Below are 20,148 nucleotides of genomic sequence, written 5' to 3'. Positions count from 1 at the left end.
ATGCAGATCATATGTACACAAAAACTGCGTATTAAATGCACGTCAAAAACACATGCGTATCATATGCACGCCAAAGTCAATTTCTGCTTATCAATAGCACAATTTTCTGTTTGTCACAGTCTTCAGCTGGTGTGCCCAGGATGGCCACCAGATGACACTGTTTTCTGTGAGCACATGGCTTGTGTTGTGTTTGTTTGGTGCCATGTGCTCTCTCCTGTCTATTGTCTTGCCCCGCCCAACTTGTTACCTCATTATTGTTTAAGTTGCTCCACCTGTGTCTCCCTGGCTAGCCTCCTCATTTGGTTTCCTATTTATTCTCCTGGTGCCTGTAATCCTGTGCTGCTCCATCGTTTTTCATTGTGTGTGTTATGTCTGCATGTCGTGCAGTTCCTAGCCTGCCTGTCTGTTTTTCCCCCTCGTGGTTGTTTTAGTTTGTTTTTGGTTCATTTTATTATTAAAAGAAAGAACCATTCATCCTGCACTTGAGTCCTCGCTTCATCTCTCCACACGCACCGTGACCGTTTGTATTTGGCGTACTATTTATACGCATTTTCAGGGAAACGTCATAACTGAGAGATGCTGTGACTCCACAACTTTCCATAAACAGTTGGTGCACAGTTCTGATAAAAAATAAAATCCAACGTAATTAGATTCAGTATCTTTACGGATAAAAGAAATATTTTTGAATGCAATCCATGCAGGCGATGATCGATGCTGCACTGGTTTAGGTGACTGACAGCGTCTCTTTATTTTGTGTTGCATAGAATAAAGTGATTTACAGCACAGTACGATTTTATAGAATAAAACGCACACAAACCACTGATCTATAGGCCTACATAATGAATATTATATTTCATTGAAGAAATGCACCAACCCAGGGCTGAAAAAATAACAGCATTTTTTTAAAGCACTTCAAGTACCTACATTCGAGTCTTCGCTATAAACGCGGAAAAATAACAACATGCCAACATTGTGGATTTCTATCACTGATACTTTTGTTTCGTGTGAACTCGCTAAATACCTGCCTGACAGTCCGCCAGCTTTGCTCTCGTTTTCGATTTATATTTAACGAGATTGTGTTTTTCAGACCAGGGGTGCCAAGAGTCTCTTCTGGAGTCTGATCTTCTCATGCATCAGCTGTGATCATGTTGTGTTTTTGGGGAGCGCAGGTCAGAGAGGGTTTGGGGCTGGTAAAGCCTGACCAAGTCAAACATGGCGATTCTGGAATACGATCTGTGTGTCCGAAAACAGCAGTTCAGGACATGTCAGCTGGAAGGAGTTTTGCTGGATTTATCCGGGATGGGAAGGTCTCGGTCCTAAGATTGCGCAGTGAAGACTATGATCATGATGGAAAATTGAGTATGATACTTTATTTCATTCATAAAGTTTACATAAATATATAATACTTACAGATAAAAGTCTTGAATATATTTATATTTGAAAGTACAGGAGCTACTGAGCTGTACTGTGTAATGTTGGACTATTTTAGCCTGACGGAGCTGTCTGAGTTTTGCAGTGAACCATGGTTTGTCGAAGTAAAGTGTAAATTAGCTAAATTAGTCTGTTTTTATGTCTGTAGTCTGAACGGAAATGTAATGATGGTACTCCAGTGCAACTACAGCTAAAGAATAACTAAATCAGACTGATTGTCTGTGGAGGAGATGGTGCGGTTCCTCTTTCTGATTCAGGAAAAGTTCTGGTCATGGACAAATCTACTGTGTGCAGGTTTGTTTATGTATCCATAAATTACCATAAATGGTAAAAACAAATATCTATCTGACAGATTGTCTTATGCAGGCCTCTCAAAGGTCTGGATAACAGGCAGGTGATTCAGATCGTATGTGCAAATACAATATTTATACCATATTTAGCATACAACAAACTGGACAGAAAGTGTAATGGTTTATGTTTCAGGGCGGCACAGTGTTCACATATGGATCCGGAGGTTCTGGTCAGCTTGGGCACAACTCATTTAGAGATGAACATCATCATCATTAAACAATAACGTTTCTATTGTGAAGGTCTGCTGCAATACCAACAGAAACATCACAAAGAGTGATTTCATCATCCATGAGATCAATGATCTAATAATTATGGTGAGAACCAAAAATTGTGAAATTCTTACCAGTGGTTAACCAGTATGGGAACAGGGTGGAAGATAGATGAAGTTGATAGATGATGAGACTAGCTATTATGTAGCTATATTGAAGATGTAACACAAGGAGAAACTAACACTCCTAACGACCATGGCTGTCTGTTGATTATTTCTAAATGTCAAATACTGGTCTGCTACAGTATATTGATTGCCACTAATTGAAGTTTACAATGGAAATGTTTGAAGAAAGATAAAATACCAGATATTTATTTTCCCCACATTAACAGCTGCATGCCACTGAGGAAGATTTGAAGTATTGTTGGTGGACTGACATTGGTTTATATGTGGCATTTAAACACTTCTACGATGTGAGTACCAAAGATGTTTGGCCGCACATCTGATATATATGTATATTTCAGATAAAATAGCTTTTTTTGTTCTGTTACAGACAACTTTAAACAATCTGAAACCATATCCATACATGTTTAACCTGGAGGCCAAATGTAGCATTTTGAAAAACAGAGAATGGCTGGTAATTCATCAACTTGAAATTGTCTTGAAAATTTGTTTTGTGTCCGTGTTCTGTGTGCTCACAGATTTTTTAAATGCTTTTGTTACAGGGCAATTTTGAGCTGACTCTGAGACGCACAGCTCTGCTGGAGGATTGTTTCCATCAGCTGAGAACAGCTGATCCCTCAGAAGATCACACAAGATGGCTGTCGGTACTCGGTAAGGCAAGAACTTCTCTGAATTCACATACACTGAATTTATGTGAAGTTTTGATTCAAAAACGTCAAGTACTTTGTACTGAATTTATTTTTACTAGACCAAGACAGCAACAGACATCCAGAGTTATGAGCTGCAGCATGAATTAATTCCCTTGGTTATTTAACACAGGTGCTTTACAAGGAGGATGTGAGCAGAAGAACAGATGTCAACAAGAAAGACTTTTTTCTTGACGTGTTTAAAGAGCTTTGTGCACCAGAGTCTCAGCTGCTCATGTACAATGACGACAACACTGAGCTGGCTCCCAACAAAGGTAAAGCAAAGACTTTTTAATTAGGTCATTATGCAAAAGACGTACAAGGTAATCAAGTTTTAAGTCAGGCCACTTTTAATGTGATATACACTGTGTTTTTACAATTTACTATATTTTCGTTTTGGCCTTAACCACCAGCTTATGGTGATGAACTGACATCAAATGAGAAGAAGGCATTTCTATGTAAGTTCACTAGTGATTAGAATTAATGGTGCTGTGTTTGTGTCTAGTAATTACTGAAAATTACATTTGTCAAAATTGGATCTTATTTAAGAAATCAAACTTAATTTTTTCAGTTTTTCTGTCTGCTCAAGCTGCTCCTATGATTTTGAGGTAGTGACTTTGTACTGTATGCCAAAACACATCTACTCTACAGTGCTGTCAAATAACTCTTCCCGCATTTTCCTTTCTCTAGTGTTCTTGACAGGGTTCGAGAAAGTGCCTATTCTGGGTATGAGTGCGGTGAAGATGAGAGTGAGACCCCTGTTCAGCTTTACTCAGGACCATCTACCACAGGCCCTCACCTGCCATGCTCTGCTAGACCTTCCTGTTTATCAGAAGAGGGAAACGCTGAAGGCTAAAGTAATTGAAGCCATCAACCACAAGAGGGGGTTCTGGGAAGAATGAGGCAGATGCTGGAGTTCTGGGCTCTTCTGTGATCAAAAGTCACAGATCCAGCTTGATCCTTACTTCTTTTATATCCACAAACAGATAAAGATTTCTGGTGCTGGTGGTGATTTCTGTTTCTAGAACTTTGACATTAGATAAGAGAGATTTTTCAAAATGCTGTAATTTCTCTGATGTGTTGTATTAAAAATAAATGTATTAAAATATTTTTTATTTAATATTTTTTTTACAATCTAAGATTATAGATATAGATAATACCTGTATTAATGATAATATAGATTATTACCCCTAAAAACTGGATAAATCATTTAAAAAGTCGACCCTCCTGAAAGTCATTGTAGAACTTGTTTAATTGTAACGTGTGACAACGCGCGCTACACTCTTTTTAATCAGTTGGCTGTAATTTTATGAAATAAATGAAACCGTGGAGGAGTTTTGTTTAGATGCTGCTTTCGTTTTCCCATTATCATGCATTCGTTGTCTACGACTCACTACAAACGCGGAAGCATGACTACAAACATTACTTTCGTTTCGTAAGAAATCGATGATTTTCGAAACAGTCATTGGTTTCGCTCTCGTTTTCTCTTTATATATAACGAGAGTGTGTTCCTCAGACCAGGATGCACTGCAGAGAGACTCTTCTGGAGTCTGATCTTCTCGTGCATCAGCTGTGGTCATGTTGTGTTTTTGGGGAGCGCAGGTCAGAGAGGGTTTGGGGCTGGTAAAGCCTGACCAAGTCAAACATGGCGATTCTGGAATACGATCCTTATGTCCGAAAACAGCAGTTCAGGACATGTCAGCTGGAAGGAGTTTTGCTGGATTTATCCGGGATGGGAATGTCTCGGTCCTGAGATTGCGCAGTGAAGACTATGATCATGATGGAAAACTGAGTATGATAGGTTTCACCAAATGATACTTTATTTAATTCATAAATTTGAAGACGACATTATTTTCATATGTTTATATTTGAAATTACATGAGCTCCTGAGCTATACTGTAGCCTATAATGTTTTGACTTATTAATGGAATTAATCATAATTATATAAGTGTCTTATTTGTTTATTTATAGTCTAAACAAAAGTTGAACTGATGAAAATATTTTATTTACTCCAGAGCAACTACAGCTAAAGAATAAAATCAGACTGATCGTCTGTGGAGGAGATGGTGCAGTTCTTCTTGCTAATGGAGGAAATGTTCTCATTATGGACAAATCTACTGTGTGCAAGTATGTTTTTGTAGGCAAAACAGTGTAAATGACCATAAATGATAATAACAAATATCTGACAGATTGTCTTGTCTCTGCAGGCCTCTCAAAGGTCTGGATAACAGGCAGGTGATTCAGATCGTATGTGGAGACCATCATTCAATGGCACTAACCAAGGGTATTCACAAGTATTCCATCTGCCATTTTTCTTTTATCTTTTGACACCTCATGATTGAGATGAATTGATTGAGATTTGAGTGTAGATGTTCAGAGCTGTTGCTCTTTCAGATGGTCAGGTGTTGGTATGGGGTGAGAACTCTCATGGTCAGCTGGGTTTGAGGAAAGATCATCCCGGCTCTCCGTCTGCTCAACATGTTCAGAGTCTGAGTGGGATCCCGCTGGCTCAGATCAGCGCTGGAGGAGACCACAGCTTTGTGTTGTCTCTCTCTGGAGTCGTGTTTGGATGGGGAAAGAACTCTGCTGGACAGCTGGGCCTCGGAGACACTACAGGTCTGATTATTTCATCATATAAAAGCTAAATCAGTAACAGTATGAAACTACATATAAATGTATTAAATTTGTGCAATACTGTGTCAAATCTACATCAAAGCATGAATATGATGTATTTGGAAGTGATTAATTTTACTACCACAGACAGACACGTCCCAACGGTTGTAAATAGTCTGAACCGGAAGAAAACTGTGTCCATCTCATGTGGAGGGGAACACACTGCCACTTTATCAAAGGTGTTATTTTGTAATATTTTATATATCCAATTTGTAATACCATATTTAGCACACAACAAACTGGACAGAAAGCGTAATGGTTTATGTTTCAGGGCGGCACAGTGTTCACATTTGGATCCGGAGGTTCTGGTCAGCTTGGGCACAACTCATTTAAAGATGAACATCATCCGCGGGTGGTTGCTGAACTGTGGGGATCTGAAGTGTCACAGGTCACATGTGGGAGGTAAAGACTGTTCATAAGCTTTATTAGCAATCAGCATCTCAGAGCAAGAGTAAAGATTTCTTTCCTCACATGGTTAACATGTCTGATGTTTGAGTTCTGCTCAGTAATTAGGCTTTTGATTCTTTCATTCATAAAGACATCACACACTCGTATCAGTCACATCGTCAAAGCTGATCTACTCGTTTGGATGTGGGACACAAGGGCAGCTGGGAAACGGAGAAATGATCAATAAGTCTGTGCCTTACCCTGTGGATCTGCCAACTGGTAATTATAAATCATCTTTGGTTATTTTATAATGAATACTTTTTACTCAAGATGTTGTTCAGAACTCTGAACTGAACTAAACATTTGTTGCACACAGAATGTAATCATGAATATACGATTGAAAAACTCCTTGCTGGGGAGAATCATTCCTTTGCCTTGTCTTTCAAGGTACAGTAAGACAGGCAGTTTTAATTCACATATTGTTTAACGATGAAATTATTGCTGCACTGTGATTACTTATGTGTTTTGTGTGTGTGTGTGTTGTAGGAACCTGGGAATGAGTCCAAACCAAATCCAAGCAGAGGGATTTTGACATTAGATGACAGAATGATTGGGCGATGGCTATCTAGAAGTGAACCAAGGAAAATGGTTAAGAAGTGAGTGCTTGACTCAGTTTTATATATAGTGCTTACAGTGAGTTAAAAATGCTAAAGGCTCCTGAGTTTGTGTACCCATTTGTGTTATCTATCCATAAAATAGATTTTCTTAACATAAATGAATCGAGACATATGTCCCAATGAGATATAAATTAATAATAATAATAAAAAATAAAACATATTAATTAATATCAAAGACTGTAAACAATATTATTTAAAGTAGAGCTTTGTTGTTTACAGGGACATAAACAAAGTATTCTCCTCTGCTGCCTCTCTGAATGGAAGCTTCCTCAAAACAAGGTAAATATCCTAATCACAATTAGATAGTCTTGTCTAGTAATTCCTCCTTTCTGTGCCTAAAATCATAATCTAAATTTCTGTTTTTTTTTAGTTGCGACCAACATTATCAGACATCTGATGATCATTGTGGGTTGGATTTTGATCTGGTTAAAACATCCTTTGCAAAGTTATCAAAGAATGAAAGCTTGATATCAGAGGTAATGATGAATCCAACATTTGCAAAAAAATGTTCTTTACATTTTAAACAATAAGATGCAGTTAGTGGTTTGTGTATCTCAGGTAGTGAAGGTGGTTGAACAGATGCTGCCATCTCTGAATCCAAATCCAACTGGTGTGGAATCGCTGAGAGTTTATCTTCTCCTCCCTGAGCTCATCAGACGTCTCAAGAAACAACAAAGAACTGAACTCACTGAAGCTCTGGCCTCCAAAATCCTTCAGCTGGATCCTGATGCTCACAAGGTGTTAGGTAAAGCTGGGAGAACTTTTCAGCCTTTATGTTGTTGTCCTTGTTGTATTTGTCTAAGTATTTGTATGTTATATTCTCAGAGAAGTACTGGTCCAAACTCCCTGATGGTTGGCTCAAAGGCCTGGTGAAGTTATTTAGAAAAGCTTCAACTTCTATGATTGGCAGGATTGCTGCTGACAGTATGAACTTGGACATAAAAACACGCCTGCCGAAATTTGTGCAGATCCTTGCGATGGTCTATCAGGTGCCTTTATTGTATTTGTATGTATATATATATATATATATATATATTATATATTTCATCAGAAGTAAACATTTAAAGGGATAGTTCACCAAAAAATAAAAATTATGTCATTAATTACTCACGTAGTAAGGACATCGGTAAAATAGTCCATGTGACATCAGGGGTTCAACCGTAATTTTACGAAGCTACGAGAATACTTTTTCAACTTATTCAACAATTCTTCTCCCCGAGTTACCGTCTTCCGCATAATCAGCGTTGTTTACGTTCAGCATGCAAGCGCTGTCTACTGAACGTAAACAATGCTGATTACGTTCTGGGGTACTCTCAAAAATGGCGGAAGACGGTAACTCGGGGAAAAGAATTGTTGAATAAGTTGTTATTATTGTTTTCCTTGCGCACAAAAAAGTATTCTGGTAGCTTCGTAAAATTACGGTTGAACCCCTGGTGTCACATGGATTATTTTACCGATCTCCTTGCTACGTTTCAGTGCGTTGATCATGTTAGGATCATTGCTGTCTTTGAGAGAGTCAGAGAGCTCTTAGATTCCATCAAAAATATCTTCATTTGTGTTCCGAAGATGAACGAAGGTCTTACGGGTTTGGAATGACATGAGGGTGAGTAATTAATGACAGAATTTTCATATTTGGGTGAACTATCCCTTTAACCTTTAAATTTCTTATGCATTTGTGTCTTTGTTCTGAAGGTCTGCTGCAGTGCTAACAGAAACATCACAAAGAGTGATTTCATTATTAATGAGATCAATGATCTACTAGATGTGGTGAGAACCAAAAAATTGTGTGTATTGGCTTTTGGCCGATAATTATACAATATCATCTATATCTTTTTGATTGGCAACAGTAAATATGGAAGCAATCACTGTATTTGTCATACAAATATGACTGAAGTTAAAAACATATTTGAAAACACATTTAGATTAGATTTAATTCAACCATAGTTATCTGCTGATATTTTCAGAACTAATATACTATTTGAATATTAATTCCAGTTACAATAAACATTTTGTATAAGAAAACCAAAAATACTAGAAAATTTTGTTTCCCCCAAATCAACAGCTGCAAACCATCAATGACGATATGAATAACAACTGGGTGATGTTGAACTGGACTGGACAAATCCAAGCAGTGATAGACCAGCAAAACTACTACAATGTGAGCACCAAAGGCATTTGGCCATATCTGATATGATATGATATGCATCCAAATTTCAGATCAACTAACATGAACATGATATTTTTTTTTTTTTAGGCAATCCTAAAAAATCTTATATCACTTCCATGCATCTTTAACCTGGAGGCCAAATGTAGCTATATGAAGAACAGAGTGTGGCAGGTAATTTTGTTTTGGCCTTAAAAAAAAAATCAACCTGAAGGTTTCCTGGGAATTCTTTTTTTTAAACACAGAATGAAATATTTTATTTGCAGGGTTGTTTTCCACTGACCCTGAGACGCACAGCGCTGCTGGAGGACAGTTTCTCTCAGCTGAGAATGGCCACTCAGCAACAACTCCGAGAATTTTGGCTGTCGGTAAGGAAAGAGAACAATGCAAAGCTTTAATTGGATAACATACAGGGCATTTTTTTATTTTTATAAATTTTATTTATTTTAAACCCAAGACAGGACCATACAAACAGAGTTATGAGCTGCAGTATGAATGAATTATTTTGGTTATCTAACACAGGTGTTTTACACGGAGGATATGAGAAGAACAAATGTCAACAGAAGGGACTTTTTTCACAACGTGTTTCAAGAGCTTCGTGCACCAGAGTCTCAGATGTTTATGTACAATGATAACCAAACTATGAGCTGGTTCCCAGCACAGGTAAGGCAAAAACTCTTTTTCATTAGATCATGCTAAAGACGTAAATGTAACAAAGTTTAGTTAAATCAGGTTACATACCATTCACACATGTATTTGCTTTGAAAAAATGTGAGATGTGGACAGTGGAATGGGGAAAAAATGCAAGGTCTCGAGACATTTTTAAAAAAAGTTGAACTTCTTTTAACTTGAACTCAGAATACTGTGTCATGCGCTAGATGCTGCAAAAGAAGTGAGACATGAGCGGGCCAGTGCGCGTTTACATAGAATGGAAAATGTGTGAACGGCCCGTAAGATACCTAATGCCGCTTTTGTGTTTTCCTATTGTTCTCTTTGGCCTTAACCACATATCATCCCACACCAGCTCAGCGTGGAGACGGAGAAGTACTTCCTGTTTGGGATTCTGTGTGGCTTGGCCTTCAACAACAACTCTGTAGTGCATCTGCCTTTTCCTTTAGCCTTGTTCAAGAAACTTCTCAATGTCAAACCATCTCTTGAAGACTTGATTGAGTTTGATTCAGGTCTTGGCAAGTGAGTGTTTTTACAATTAATGTTATCTCGATTCTCTTGGTATATTTTTGTATCACTGCTAAAATGCATGTCCATGTTGTATGAATGTGCTGCCATCTATCACATATCGAGTAACATTGTTTAATGAATCTGAAACATGATGTTCTCAGGAGTTTGCAGTACATCCTAGACTACAGCGAGGATGTTGAGGAAATGGAGATGTACTACACGGTTAGTTTGATTCTCATGTACTTTGCATAAAACACACCCGAACGTATCATTAACCAGCTGTACATACACATAACTGCGTTTTATGCAGAGGATCCTCACCAGTTTTTTACTTATTTATGATGAAATATATTGAAATATATTAAAATATCTATTTATAAAATGTAATCTTAACATGTTTATAAGGCCACCCAGAGTGTGTGAATTTTGCGTATGATTTCAGTTTTTTCATTTTTTTTATTCGACATTTTTTCATAAATTTCTAATATATTTTAGAATGAAAGTTATTGGTGAATCATCAGTTGCTAGTGATAATGTGATCATGTTTTTACACAGATTTCACACACAAATAATGTGCACACTGATGAATGAGACCCGTTATTTCTTGAAAAATAAGAGTTTTTTTTTTATCTTTATACATAAGATCATATGGAATGGAATAGAAATCGAACTGGATCCAGCTGAGCCAGGAAAAATGGTCACAAATTCTAACAGGTCAGGGCTTTTTATTTTATACATTTTTTTTGAGAAAGATCATTTTACAGAGATGCCAAAATAACCACCACTAGAGCATTGTATTCTTTTTGCTTATTCTTATTCTTATTTTTTTTAAACTAAAAATTTTTTTATTGTTAAATATAATTTCTGCAACAGAGAAGACTTTGTGGACAAGTATGTGGATTATATCCTGAATAAATCAGTGGAGGAAGTGTTTGAAGAATTCAAGAGAGGCTTCTTCAAAGCATGTGACCGATGCATGGTGGAGATGTTTGAACCGGAGGAGCTGAGAGGTGTGCTGGTGGGCAGTGAGGAATATGACTGGGACATACTCAAACAGGTCCATGCTAACACATAATATGTCAAACAGACATGTCATAACTACTATGCTCTTGACATTGTGAACGATTGTGAATACTGTCTACATGTATTCTTTCAATCAATAGAACACTACATATGAAGGATCATTTTATGCTGGGCATCCAACCATCATCTCATTCTGGGAGGTGTTTGATGAACTGACATCAAATGAGAAGAAGGCCTTTCTGTGTAAGTTCACTAGTACAGTTCACATTTGTGTAAGTTCAGAGTTTTTTGAAAAGAGATGTGGTTTAAAGGGGTCATAAGGATGCCCATTTTCCACAAGTTGATATGATTCTTTAAGGTCTTAATGAAAAATCTGTAACATAGTTTGGTTAAAATTTCAGAGAAAGGGGTAAAGATTTTAGTAGATTAACAAAAAACCACTGGGTGGATTTTTATCATTTTAGGGTGGTTGTGTACACACACTGCCAACACACATTTCAGTTCAAACAACTTGTAAAAGTGCATATAGCATTATATGACCCCTTTAAGAAGTCACACTTAATTTTTTTAGTTGTTGTTGTTGCATCTACTCTAGCTACTCCTACAATTTTGACTTTGTACTGTATGCCAAGACACATCCAGAGTGTTTTCAAATAACTCTTCCCCCATTTCCTTTCTCTAGTGTTCTTGACAGGGTTCGAGAAAGTGCCCATTCTGGGTATGAGTGCGGTGAAGATGAGAGTGAGACCCCTGTTCAGCTTTACTCAGGACCATCTACCACAGGCCCTCACCTGCCATGCTCTGCTAGACCTTCCTGTTTATCAGAAGAAGGAAACGCTAAAGGCTAAAGTAATTGAAGCCATCAACCACAAGAGGGGGTTCTGGGAAGAATGAGGCAGATGCTGGAGTACACTAACTAAAATCAAAAGTTTGATCCTTTATCTTTCTTGGCATTAAATATAAATATATATTTCTTAATATATACGCGAGATCGGGGTTTGTTGTAAGAACTTTAACAATCAGTTTCTGCTTTAATGTGTGAAAAAAATTAAGGAAAGTACAAAGTTTACATTTATAACCACTACCAGAGAAATAGGAGAGGTTTGTTTTCTAAATGCTGTAATTTCTGTGATGTGTTGTATTATGAACTTAATTTGAAATAAATGTTAATATAATTCTTTTTATTTTAAATGTAAACTTCTATTTTAAATAATTATTTATTTTATTTGTATTTTTTCAAACCAAGATTAAATAATGAATTTTTTAAAAATAAAAACATTAGAAAAAGAAGTGTGGATTTTTGAGTTGTTTTTCTCTCTTCTCCAATGTAAAAATCAGTCTTAAAAACAAGATTTGTGCCAACTAATTTTTTATTGGATTTTTTTTCATCTCCGCTACAATTTACTCCAGGCCTGAAACAACATAAAATTCCACATATTTTAACCATACTTATGCACTAGAGTTTAAACATACACAGAATGTTATATTATAGTTTTAATATTATATTATCAATTGGAAATCTTGACTTTTTACATCTGACATGCTGCTTTGCTATTTCGTGTACAATTACTGATGCCAAAACTTTAAATCAAATCAGTCTCCAACACTGCATTTGTTAATAAACTATATTAATTAACTGATGTGCACATCAGGACCACATGTGTCGCCCTCTAGTGACCCAAACACTATTAAAGAGCTGGTTGACAGAAGTCACGTGATCAGAGACGCCGTAATCTGAGTCGTAACTTCCTTGTTTTTGTCGGAACCATTAAACTGAAACCATTCCAGTAATATACGGTCAAAATAAACAGGAGACGAAATGCATATTACCAGGTAACATTTATCTGCTTTAAATCATCTCCCTAAATATCTGTTTATTTTTGACTTGTGTTAGACAGGGCACAGCATTTGCGTGATGACAGTTTAGTGAGTGTCAGTGCGCAGTTAACTTATGTGTCAGTTTGTCCTGATATTATCCTGAATATTAGTATTGAGGTACTGTATTTAACGCATGCACAGCCCGATGAGATGTTTGAGTATTATCATCTGCAGTATATGAACTACATCATGATTTGGCTTATTAAAGACATGAAATGTGTCAGGCTTGTTCTTACAGGCCGAACTCAGATTGAACCCACTTTTGAAAGATTTCCGCTGTGTTTCTAAACCTAGCGTGCAGCCTATCTAGACATTTCTGACCGTCATAAGCACTTTTGATTAGAAGGTTCGGGAAACGCCCATGACGTTCATAAAATCGATTTGAATGTCGAACTTTCAGTAACTTACGCGCCAATAACACGCACAAAGTCGGAATATTCTGAACGCACACGTCTCCAATAATTTGTTATTTCGAAACGCGCCTATATGATGTCCCAACAATTAGGTTCGAACGTTCTGAATTTGTTCATGATGCTCAAAAATATGATTCGAACGTTCAGAACACGCCTATGATTCTCCAGACATTAGATTCGAATTTTCGGAACACTCCTATGATTCTATAGAAAATGTATTCGAGCGTTCAGCAGTACCCATTTATGAATATCAAAATGTTTCCGTTCAAAATTAGATTCTAATGTTCAGAACGTAACGTTACCTTTGCCAACAATAGGTTGCATTTGCGCTAGAATTCGATTCAAAGTTTCAGAACGCACCAGTAGTATGCAAAAAGTCGAACGTTCGGAACGCATGTCTCTTCAAAAATGTGATAATTCGAATGGTACAAAATTTGCCTTTGCCTTGAATTCAACTTGATCGTACAGTATGATACATGGTACTGAATTCGACAGAATTCGATTTAAACGTTCAAATCGTTTAAACGTTAAACGTAAGTTCAGGAGTTCAGGAATTAAAATAATTGTAATATTCATGATGTTGCATGGATATATATTGCTAACAAAATTGTAAATATATTAAAATATTTTGTCCGCCCTAGTATGATAACTGAGTACACAAACCTGTCCCCTGCCTAGACATATACGCCCACTTTTATTAGTACATGTTTTAGAGAGTGAATCCAATGAATTGTGATGATTCAGTAGGTTTTGGAGTTAGACAGATGCATTAGTAAATCTGTGGGTTTTTTATTTAACCACACTAGGCGGTTTATGATCTGCATTCTTGTCTCAAGGGCCCGGCCGTCCACACTAGCTGTCATTTACACACACACTGCCCAATATGGAAAGAGGAATGGGGTGTGACCTCTTCCCTTCCCCTCTACTGATTTCTCACCTATTTGCTTTCCAGCGTCTCATGCCAGACTTTGTGTTCTGTTCCAGATCCGTCACGTACAGGCGGAGACGGCAAGGCGGTACATCCTAGGAGCTCTCCCTGATTCCGGACCCTTCCATCTCTCTCCCTCTTTATGTGTGAATCATGATGCTGTGCTGGGGAAGCAGTGCCTCGGGTCAGCTGGGCATCGGGGCGTCGGAGGCGTTTGTCTTTGAGCCGAGGAGCTGTTGCATGTTCGACGGGAAGGGTCTTAAAGAAGTTGTGTGCGGCAGCCAACACTCGCTCTTCCTGTTGCATGATGGGAGCGTTTACGCCTGTGGCTCCAACAGCTGCGGTCAGCTGGGCCATGACAAGGGAGGATGGAGGCCAGGTAACTGACATAAACTGATGCTCATTTCTCTCCAAAAAGCCTGTGATGTCCCAACAAATAGACTTAGGATTGTAATTTCACAGATTTCCTCCCACAATTGATGCAGAAACTGCAAAAAAAAAAATCACATTCTATGTGGACTTGGTCATCACTGTATATGAATATGTATAAATGTATGTATTTTCTATTGTTATTTATCAGGTGGTTTACCAGGTGCACTTGTTAGGAGATGTCGTCCAGAACTTGCTTTCTTAATTAAGTGTATTGATTTCTTTAGGTTGATTAAAAAGTTGTGCGAGCATCGAATCTCACAAGTGATGTGTGGCAACCAACACTGCATAGCACTTTCAAAAGGTAAGTGTAGACTTATCAATAGTTTTGTTTTCTGCTGTGCTTCTGCTGTGCCAGTAAATGAGGTTTCCCGCTGTCCTCCTCGTCTCAGATGGTCAGCTGTTTGTATGGGGTGAGAACTCCAGCGGTCAGCTGGGTTTAGGGAAGGGAGAGCCCAGCACTCTGTCTCCTCAAACGCTCAGATCTCTGTGTGGGATCCCACTGACTCAGATCAGCGCTGGAGGAGACCACAGCTTCGCCCTGTCGCTGTCTGGAGCCGTGTTCGGCTGGGGGAAGAACAGCGCGGGGCAGCTGGGCCTCAATGACGAGCAAGGTAAAACGCACACGCTGACCTAGAGGTTAACCAAAAGGTTGCTGGTTTGAATTCTGCAATGGACTTGAAACAGTACTTATATACTTGAATAGGCATCATTTTTGTCTATGATCTCATAGACCAGGCTGTTCCCTGTCACATCAAGTTCCTGCGCTCACAGAAGGTGGTGTACATCAGCTGTGGAGAGGAGCACACCGCTGCCTTGACAAAGGTATTGATCATACAGCCAAAGTATAGCAGTGTGCTGAAAAACACATACTCATTCGAAAACAGTGTTGCCCTTTAGCAATATTTTACATATGTATCCAAATGTTTTGAGTCTAATTGCTGTAGTTATTTGAACATCCATTAGTTTAATTGTTATATTTTTTTTAGTTACTGTCTGAAAATGTTTTGACAAGAATTCTAGAACTAAAGTAGGTTAATATGGAAAGTTGTTCAGTTGTATTTGTCACGTTCAATCCTGGGCATTGAAGCATTGCTGTTTGTGCTGTGTTTGCTTCAGGAAGGGGGTCTGTTCACATTTGGAAACGGTTCTAGAGGACAGCTGGGCCACGATTCCACCAGAAACGAGCCTCTTCCACGCAGAGTTATGGAGCTCATGGGCACTGAGGTGTCTCAGATCGCTTGTGGGCGGTAAGTATATGCACTAAACAAGATGCACATTTCTGTGTCCATCTGTTTTAGATTGGTGAATGTGCTGATTTCATTTTAGTGTTCGCTTTAATTTTGTGTCATTTCCAAAGCATACTAACACCATATGGATAATGCACATATTTTGTTTAGTATTTTTGAGTAACCGTTGTGTATTAATACAGTTTTAATACAATTTATTATTAATACAATATTAATTTTATTTAGCAAAGAAGCATTGTATGAGAAGGGATATTTGACAGCATACTTCTGTGTGTACGTCACAGGCACCACACCCTGGCATTCGTGCCCTCCACTGGTCTGGTTTATGCTTTCGGCTGCAACACTCAGGGCCAGCTGGGTACAGGCCTCAGAGGAAATGCTAAGAGCCCACTTCCTGTCAGAAACATCCAGCCCCTGTGCATTGGAAATACACACACAAGTATGTTCACATGTTCGAATGGATTAAATAAATAATCAAAATCAATTATAACAAGCCAAATGTTAATTTACTGATTTGCACCATTATTTAATGCCTTATCTCATTTTGCGCTTGACAAGGCTGTGATAGTTGCTCATTTGTGCCGCTCTTAGTAGATTGTGTTGGTCATTATGGAAATGATCCGGCTGCATCTGTGTTCTTTTATTTGTGCGTTGTCAGTAGATCGGCCACAGAACTTTTATAGAATTGCTGTCTCATGCTGATGTGCCCGGTTTAGTAAATCTGCCCCAAGTATGTATTTAACATTCATTTAATGTGAATTCCTTTTGAAGAAATAAATATTATTAAAAGAATAAAACAGTTCAGACGTCAGCTGTTGCACAAAAATAATTATCAGTCGCACTTTCTGTATTTTGAATAGAGGTAAATTTGAGCACACTCATGTGTATTTTAGTACATGGCTATAATGAATGAAAAACCTCCATACAGTTTCACTGGAGTTGAGTGTTTTGTTTCGCGTACCATGCTTTAATGGTTTTCCATCTGAAGCAGATATAGAGGGTCTGCTATTTTGAGGGAGTAAATAATTAGTCCTCTAACTGGAGTGATAGGGATTGTTGTAGAGACCGTGTGTCCATGCAGGGATGGTCAGATATAAATAGACAGCATTGAAGAGGATCTGTAGTTTGGTTTGTGATTCATCTGATGGCTGGATCTTGTGTGAGTGTGAGTGTGAGTGTGAGTGTGAGTGTGTATGTGTGTATGTGTGTGTGTGTGTGTGTGTGTGTGTGTTGTTTTGATGACCGCACAGAAGGTTGAATGCACAATTTGGTATGTGTGGATGTGTAAAAATAGTAATAATTTGAAAATGAGTCTCTTTATTTCTCCTTCAGATTGTTTTTATAAGGTCAACTGTCCTGTATGCAGAAATGATTGAACGCTTTTAGCATAAAGTAGGTATGCATTTTGCAGAAAAGTGCCTGGTATCCATTCTAGAATTGTTGATAAGTTTGAACTCATTAATAACACACATAGATAACTAACACTCATTCTTCATGTGCTTTGTTATTATATAACTACTGTATAAAAGGAACCACTTATGTTCTTTGTCTACAGAAGGCGAGCGCTACACCATCCGTAAAATTCACAGTGGAGGCGATCACAATTTCCTGTTGTTGTCTACTAAGGAGGTAACCATGCTGATTTTCACTGGAGTGTCATTAGAGCTGTGAAACAACTCTGCTGATGCTGTACTGATTGTTTAGATATGTTTCCTTTACAAGCATATTCAATAAATTAGTGCATTCTTCAATATATTTTCACAGAATATAAAGTGTAGCGAGTCAGTACCTGCTCATACTACTAGCTTCTGTGTTATTTTAATATTTACATTTAGGCAGTTTTACATGTGCTCTTGTGAAAATAAAAAAGTGGCTGCTAGGAGGTCAGTACTTGCTCTTATCCACATGGTGGCGCCGTTACATCAATATAATGGGCTTACAGGACATGACAAAAAACACTGCTGTTGCTCTCACTGATGTGATATGTTTTATTTCTTCTTAATTAGACCAGTTAATGCTAAAACCATTAAAACCGGCTTGTTGTGTTTATACTTGGAGTATATTGTGACCTGAAGTGTTTGTCTGTGTTTGAGAACAGGGTTCATCTTGTCCCGAGGATTTCCGCATTGTGAATACCACCAAAAGCATCGCTCTGATTAATTCTGAGAGTCTGGACAGCTGGAGGATGAAGCTCCATGACAACAGCGATTCAAGCATCACCAAGTGAGTGTGTGACGTTTTCCGGTTTGATTACAGTTATGACAGAGGCCTCGCTGAAATCTTCCACTTGGCAACCATTTATTATTTTAAAGATTATAAATGAAAGTATTTAACTTTCATAGAATGACATACACAATCATTCAGTCTGTTTTTGACAAAAGTGCCCACCAAGGCTGCATTTATTTGATAAAGTATATAGTAAAAACCGTAATATTGGGAAATATTATGACAAATTAAAGAAACTATTTTCTATTTGAATATATTTTAAATTGTAATATATTCCTGTGGTCAAAGCTGAATTTTCAGCATTATTACTCCAGTCTTCAGTGTCACATGATCCTGCTATAACAAGTCTCAGTTAGCTTAACGCAGTACACGTAGCAAGGTTTTTCTTTTTAATTATATAATAAATAAAAAGAAAACCGATAGAATAGAAAAAGAATAGAGTAAGCTAGTGTTAGAGGCCCTTTTTTTTTAATTGTATAAGAAATAAAAAGAAAACAGATAGAATAGAGAAGCTAGTGTTAGTTTTTTTTAAGAAAACAAGCAGTTAGTAAATGAATAGAGTGCAAGTTTTTTATTTATTTTTTATTTAAAATTTTCTTTAAAATGTTTAAGTTTTTTAAATCATTCTAATAGGATGATTTGCTGCTCAAGAAACATTATTTTATTATTATCAGTGTTAAAAACAGTTGCGTTGCTTCATAGCAGTAATGATTATTTGATGAATTGAAAGTAAAAAAGCATTTATATGAAATAGTAATCTTTTGTAACACTATAAATGTCACTTTTGATCAATTTTATGCATCCTTGCGAAAAAAAATCAGAGATGAAGTTATCAAATTGCAAAAAAATTAAAATGATTATTTTTTAAATAAATGAGGTCAGTTGTGATGTATCTGTCGAAGCACGTTGTATAAAATATTTGTTATTATTTTGATGCTGAATTCAAATCTCTTGACTCCTCCCCATCTAGTGACATCATACTCCTGTTTTCCTCAACTGCATGTTGGAATGCCAGCTTTTTGGACCAAAGGTGAGCAGTTAAGATGTTTCTGCCTTGCCAGTAAGCGTATGCGCACAGGGTGACGCCATGGAGAGCAGGGTGCTTGGGATTTTTCCATAAGTGACTTCTGCTTAACGTCAGTAGGAAAATTCTTTGTAGGTACCAACAGAGCTCCCGGTTACTGCTCTTTCTGTAAAAGAACAGTCCCACTTACAGAGCAAATGGGACTTGATGGATATCTTTATCTGATGTTCTGAATCGTTGATTAATCGTTCTGCCTCATTCTGCCTGATGCAGTCCTCGATGTTCATAATCTGCACTGCAGCCGAAAACATTTTAAGAGATTATCTGGTTACATAAGCAACAACTGGTGTTGCTGGTGTTCAGACGGGGTATTATGGGTTGTGAAGTCAAATCTTCATTTTAAAATGCAGTTTTGTGTATGTGTTTAAAACTCTGCTGAGCACATGTCCCAACGCTGGCTTGACGGGCATTTGGAGCAACACATGGTGCCATGCACACATAAAACTCTAGATGTATTGAAGTTATTTAAACTCTAGTTTATTTAATTCATTTGAAGAGTAGAGGTTTCTGTAGGTCAGAAATTTGCGCTACGGACTGTGCAGCTTTATTTTTATAGATTGAAATGGATAGTATTGGTTTTGGATTGAATCACATCAACTAAGTCTAATTGCACCACAATTAACCTCTTTGACCAAAATGAATGTAATTGGATTCAACTTAGTCTGATCTATCAAATCAAGTTAAATCAGATTTATTTGATTCAGACTGGATCGAATGGATTTGAATCAAAACAGTAATTAATAGTTAAACACATTTTAGATGATTTACTTTTTTAGATGACTCAAATTGAAGAAAAAAAATGAACAGTCAATTGCAGCTGAATTGATTTGAAATGAGTCAGAATGCTCAAATCCAACTAAACTGAATTATAATGAATCAGATCAGTCATATCCAGTTAAATCTAATTAAATACATTAGAAACAAGTTGAAATGAATCCGATCAATCAAATCAAATTCAAATCGACCAGATTCTATTAA

The 20,148-nt window shown here is 37.4% G+C and overlaps 2 protein-coding genes across 2 annotated transcripts in view; both read left to right on the top strand.

Annotated features, from left to right (window-relative positions):
* Positions 1 to 1,144: 1,144 nt before the first annotated feature.
* Positions 1,145 to 11,946, top strand: LOC107729375 (probable E3 ubiquitin-protein ligase HERC4). Its single transcript, XM_016539853.1, has 24 exons — positions 1,145 to 1,359; positions 4,875 to 4,986; positions 5,067 to 5,143; positions 5,254 to 5,475; positions 5,620 to 5,711; positions 5,804 to 5,934; positions 6,071 to 6,198; positions 6,296 to 6,366; positions 6,466 to 6,575; positions 6,816 to 6,875; positions 6,967 to 7,072; positions 7,155 to 7,341; positions 7,422 to 7,585; positions 8,289 to 8,363; positions 8,659 to 8,754; positions 8,851 to 8,934; positions 9,027 to 9,128; positions 9,283 to 9,423; positions 9,785 to 9,951; positions 10,101 to 10,161; positions 10,583 to 10,653; positions 10,813 to 10,996; positions 11,103 to 11,205; positions 11,645 to 11,946. The coding sequence occupies exons 1-24, from the start codon at positions 1,146 to 1,148 to the stop codon at positions 11,854 to 11,856; spliced, it is 2,970 nt and encodes a 989-aa protein (XP_016395339.1). The 5' UTR covers position 1,145; the 3' UTR covers positions 11,857 to 11,946.
* Positions 11,947 to 12,692: 746 nt separating this feature from the next.
* Positions 12,693 to 20,148, top strand: part of LOC107729337 (probable E3 ubiquitin-protein ligase HERC3) — a 21,589-nt gene continuing 14,133 nt past the window's right edge. The window contains exons 1-10 of the mRNA XM_016539805.1: positions 12,693 to 12,795; positions 14,238 to 14,560; positions 14,762 to 14,914; positions 15,003 to 15,224; positions 15,344 to 15,435; positions 15,730 to 15,860; positions 16,145 to 16,299; positions 17,416 to 17,489; positions 17,959 to 18,083; positions 19,057 to 19,116. Coding sequence (XP_016395291.1) covers positions 14,335 to 14,560; positions 14,762 to 14,914; positions 15,003 to 15,224; positions 15,344 to 15,435; positions 15,730 to 15,860; positions 16,145 to 16,299; positions 17,416 to 17,489; positions 17,959 to 18,083; positions 19,057 to 19,116 — 1,238 coding nt within the window. The 5' untranslated portion in view covers positions 12,693 to 12,795; positions 14,238 to 14,334. The remainder of the gene's footprint in view (positions 12,796 to 14,237; positions 14,561 to 14,761; positions 14,915 to 15,002; positions 15,225 to 15,343; positions 15,436 to 15,729; positions 15,861 to 16,144; positions 16,300 to 17,415; positions 17,490 to 17,958; positions 18,084 to 19,056; positions 19,117 to 20,148) is intronic.

Source organism: Sinocyclocheilus rhinocerous, unplaced genomic scaffold (assembly GCF_001515625.1).
Source record: "Sinocyclocheilus rhinocerous isolate Xijiao unplaced genomic scaffold, SAMN03320098_v1.1 scaffold1148, whole genome shotgun sequence".
Lineage (NCBI taxonomy): Eukaryota > Metazoa > Chordata > Actinopteri > Cypriniformes > Cyprinidae > Sinocyclocheilus > Sinocyclocheilus rhinocerous.
This window is presented reverse-complemented; position numbering and strand designations above follow the sequence as displayed.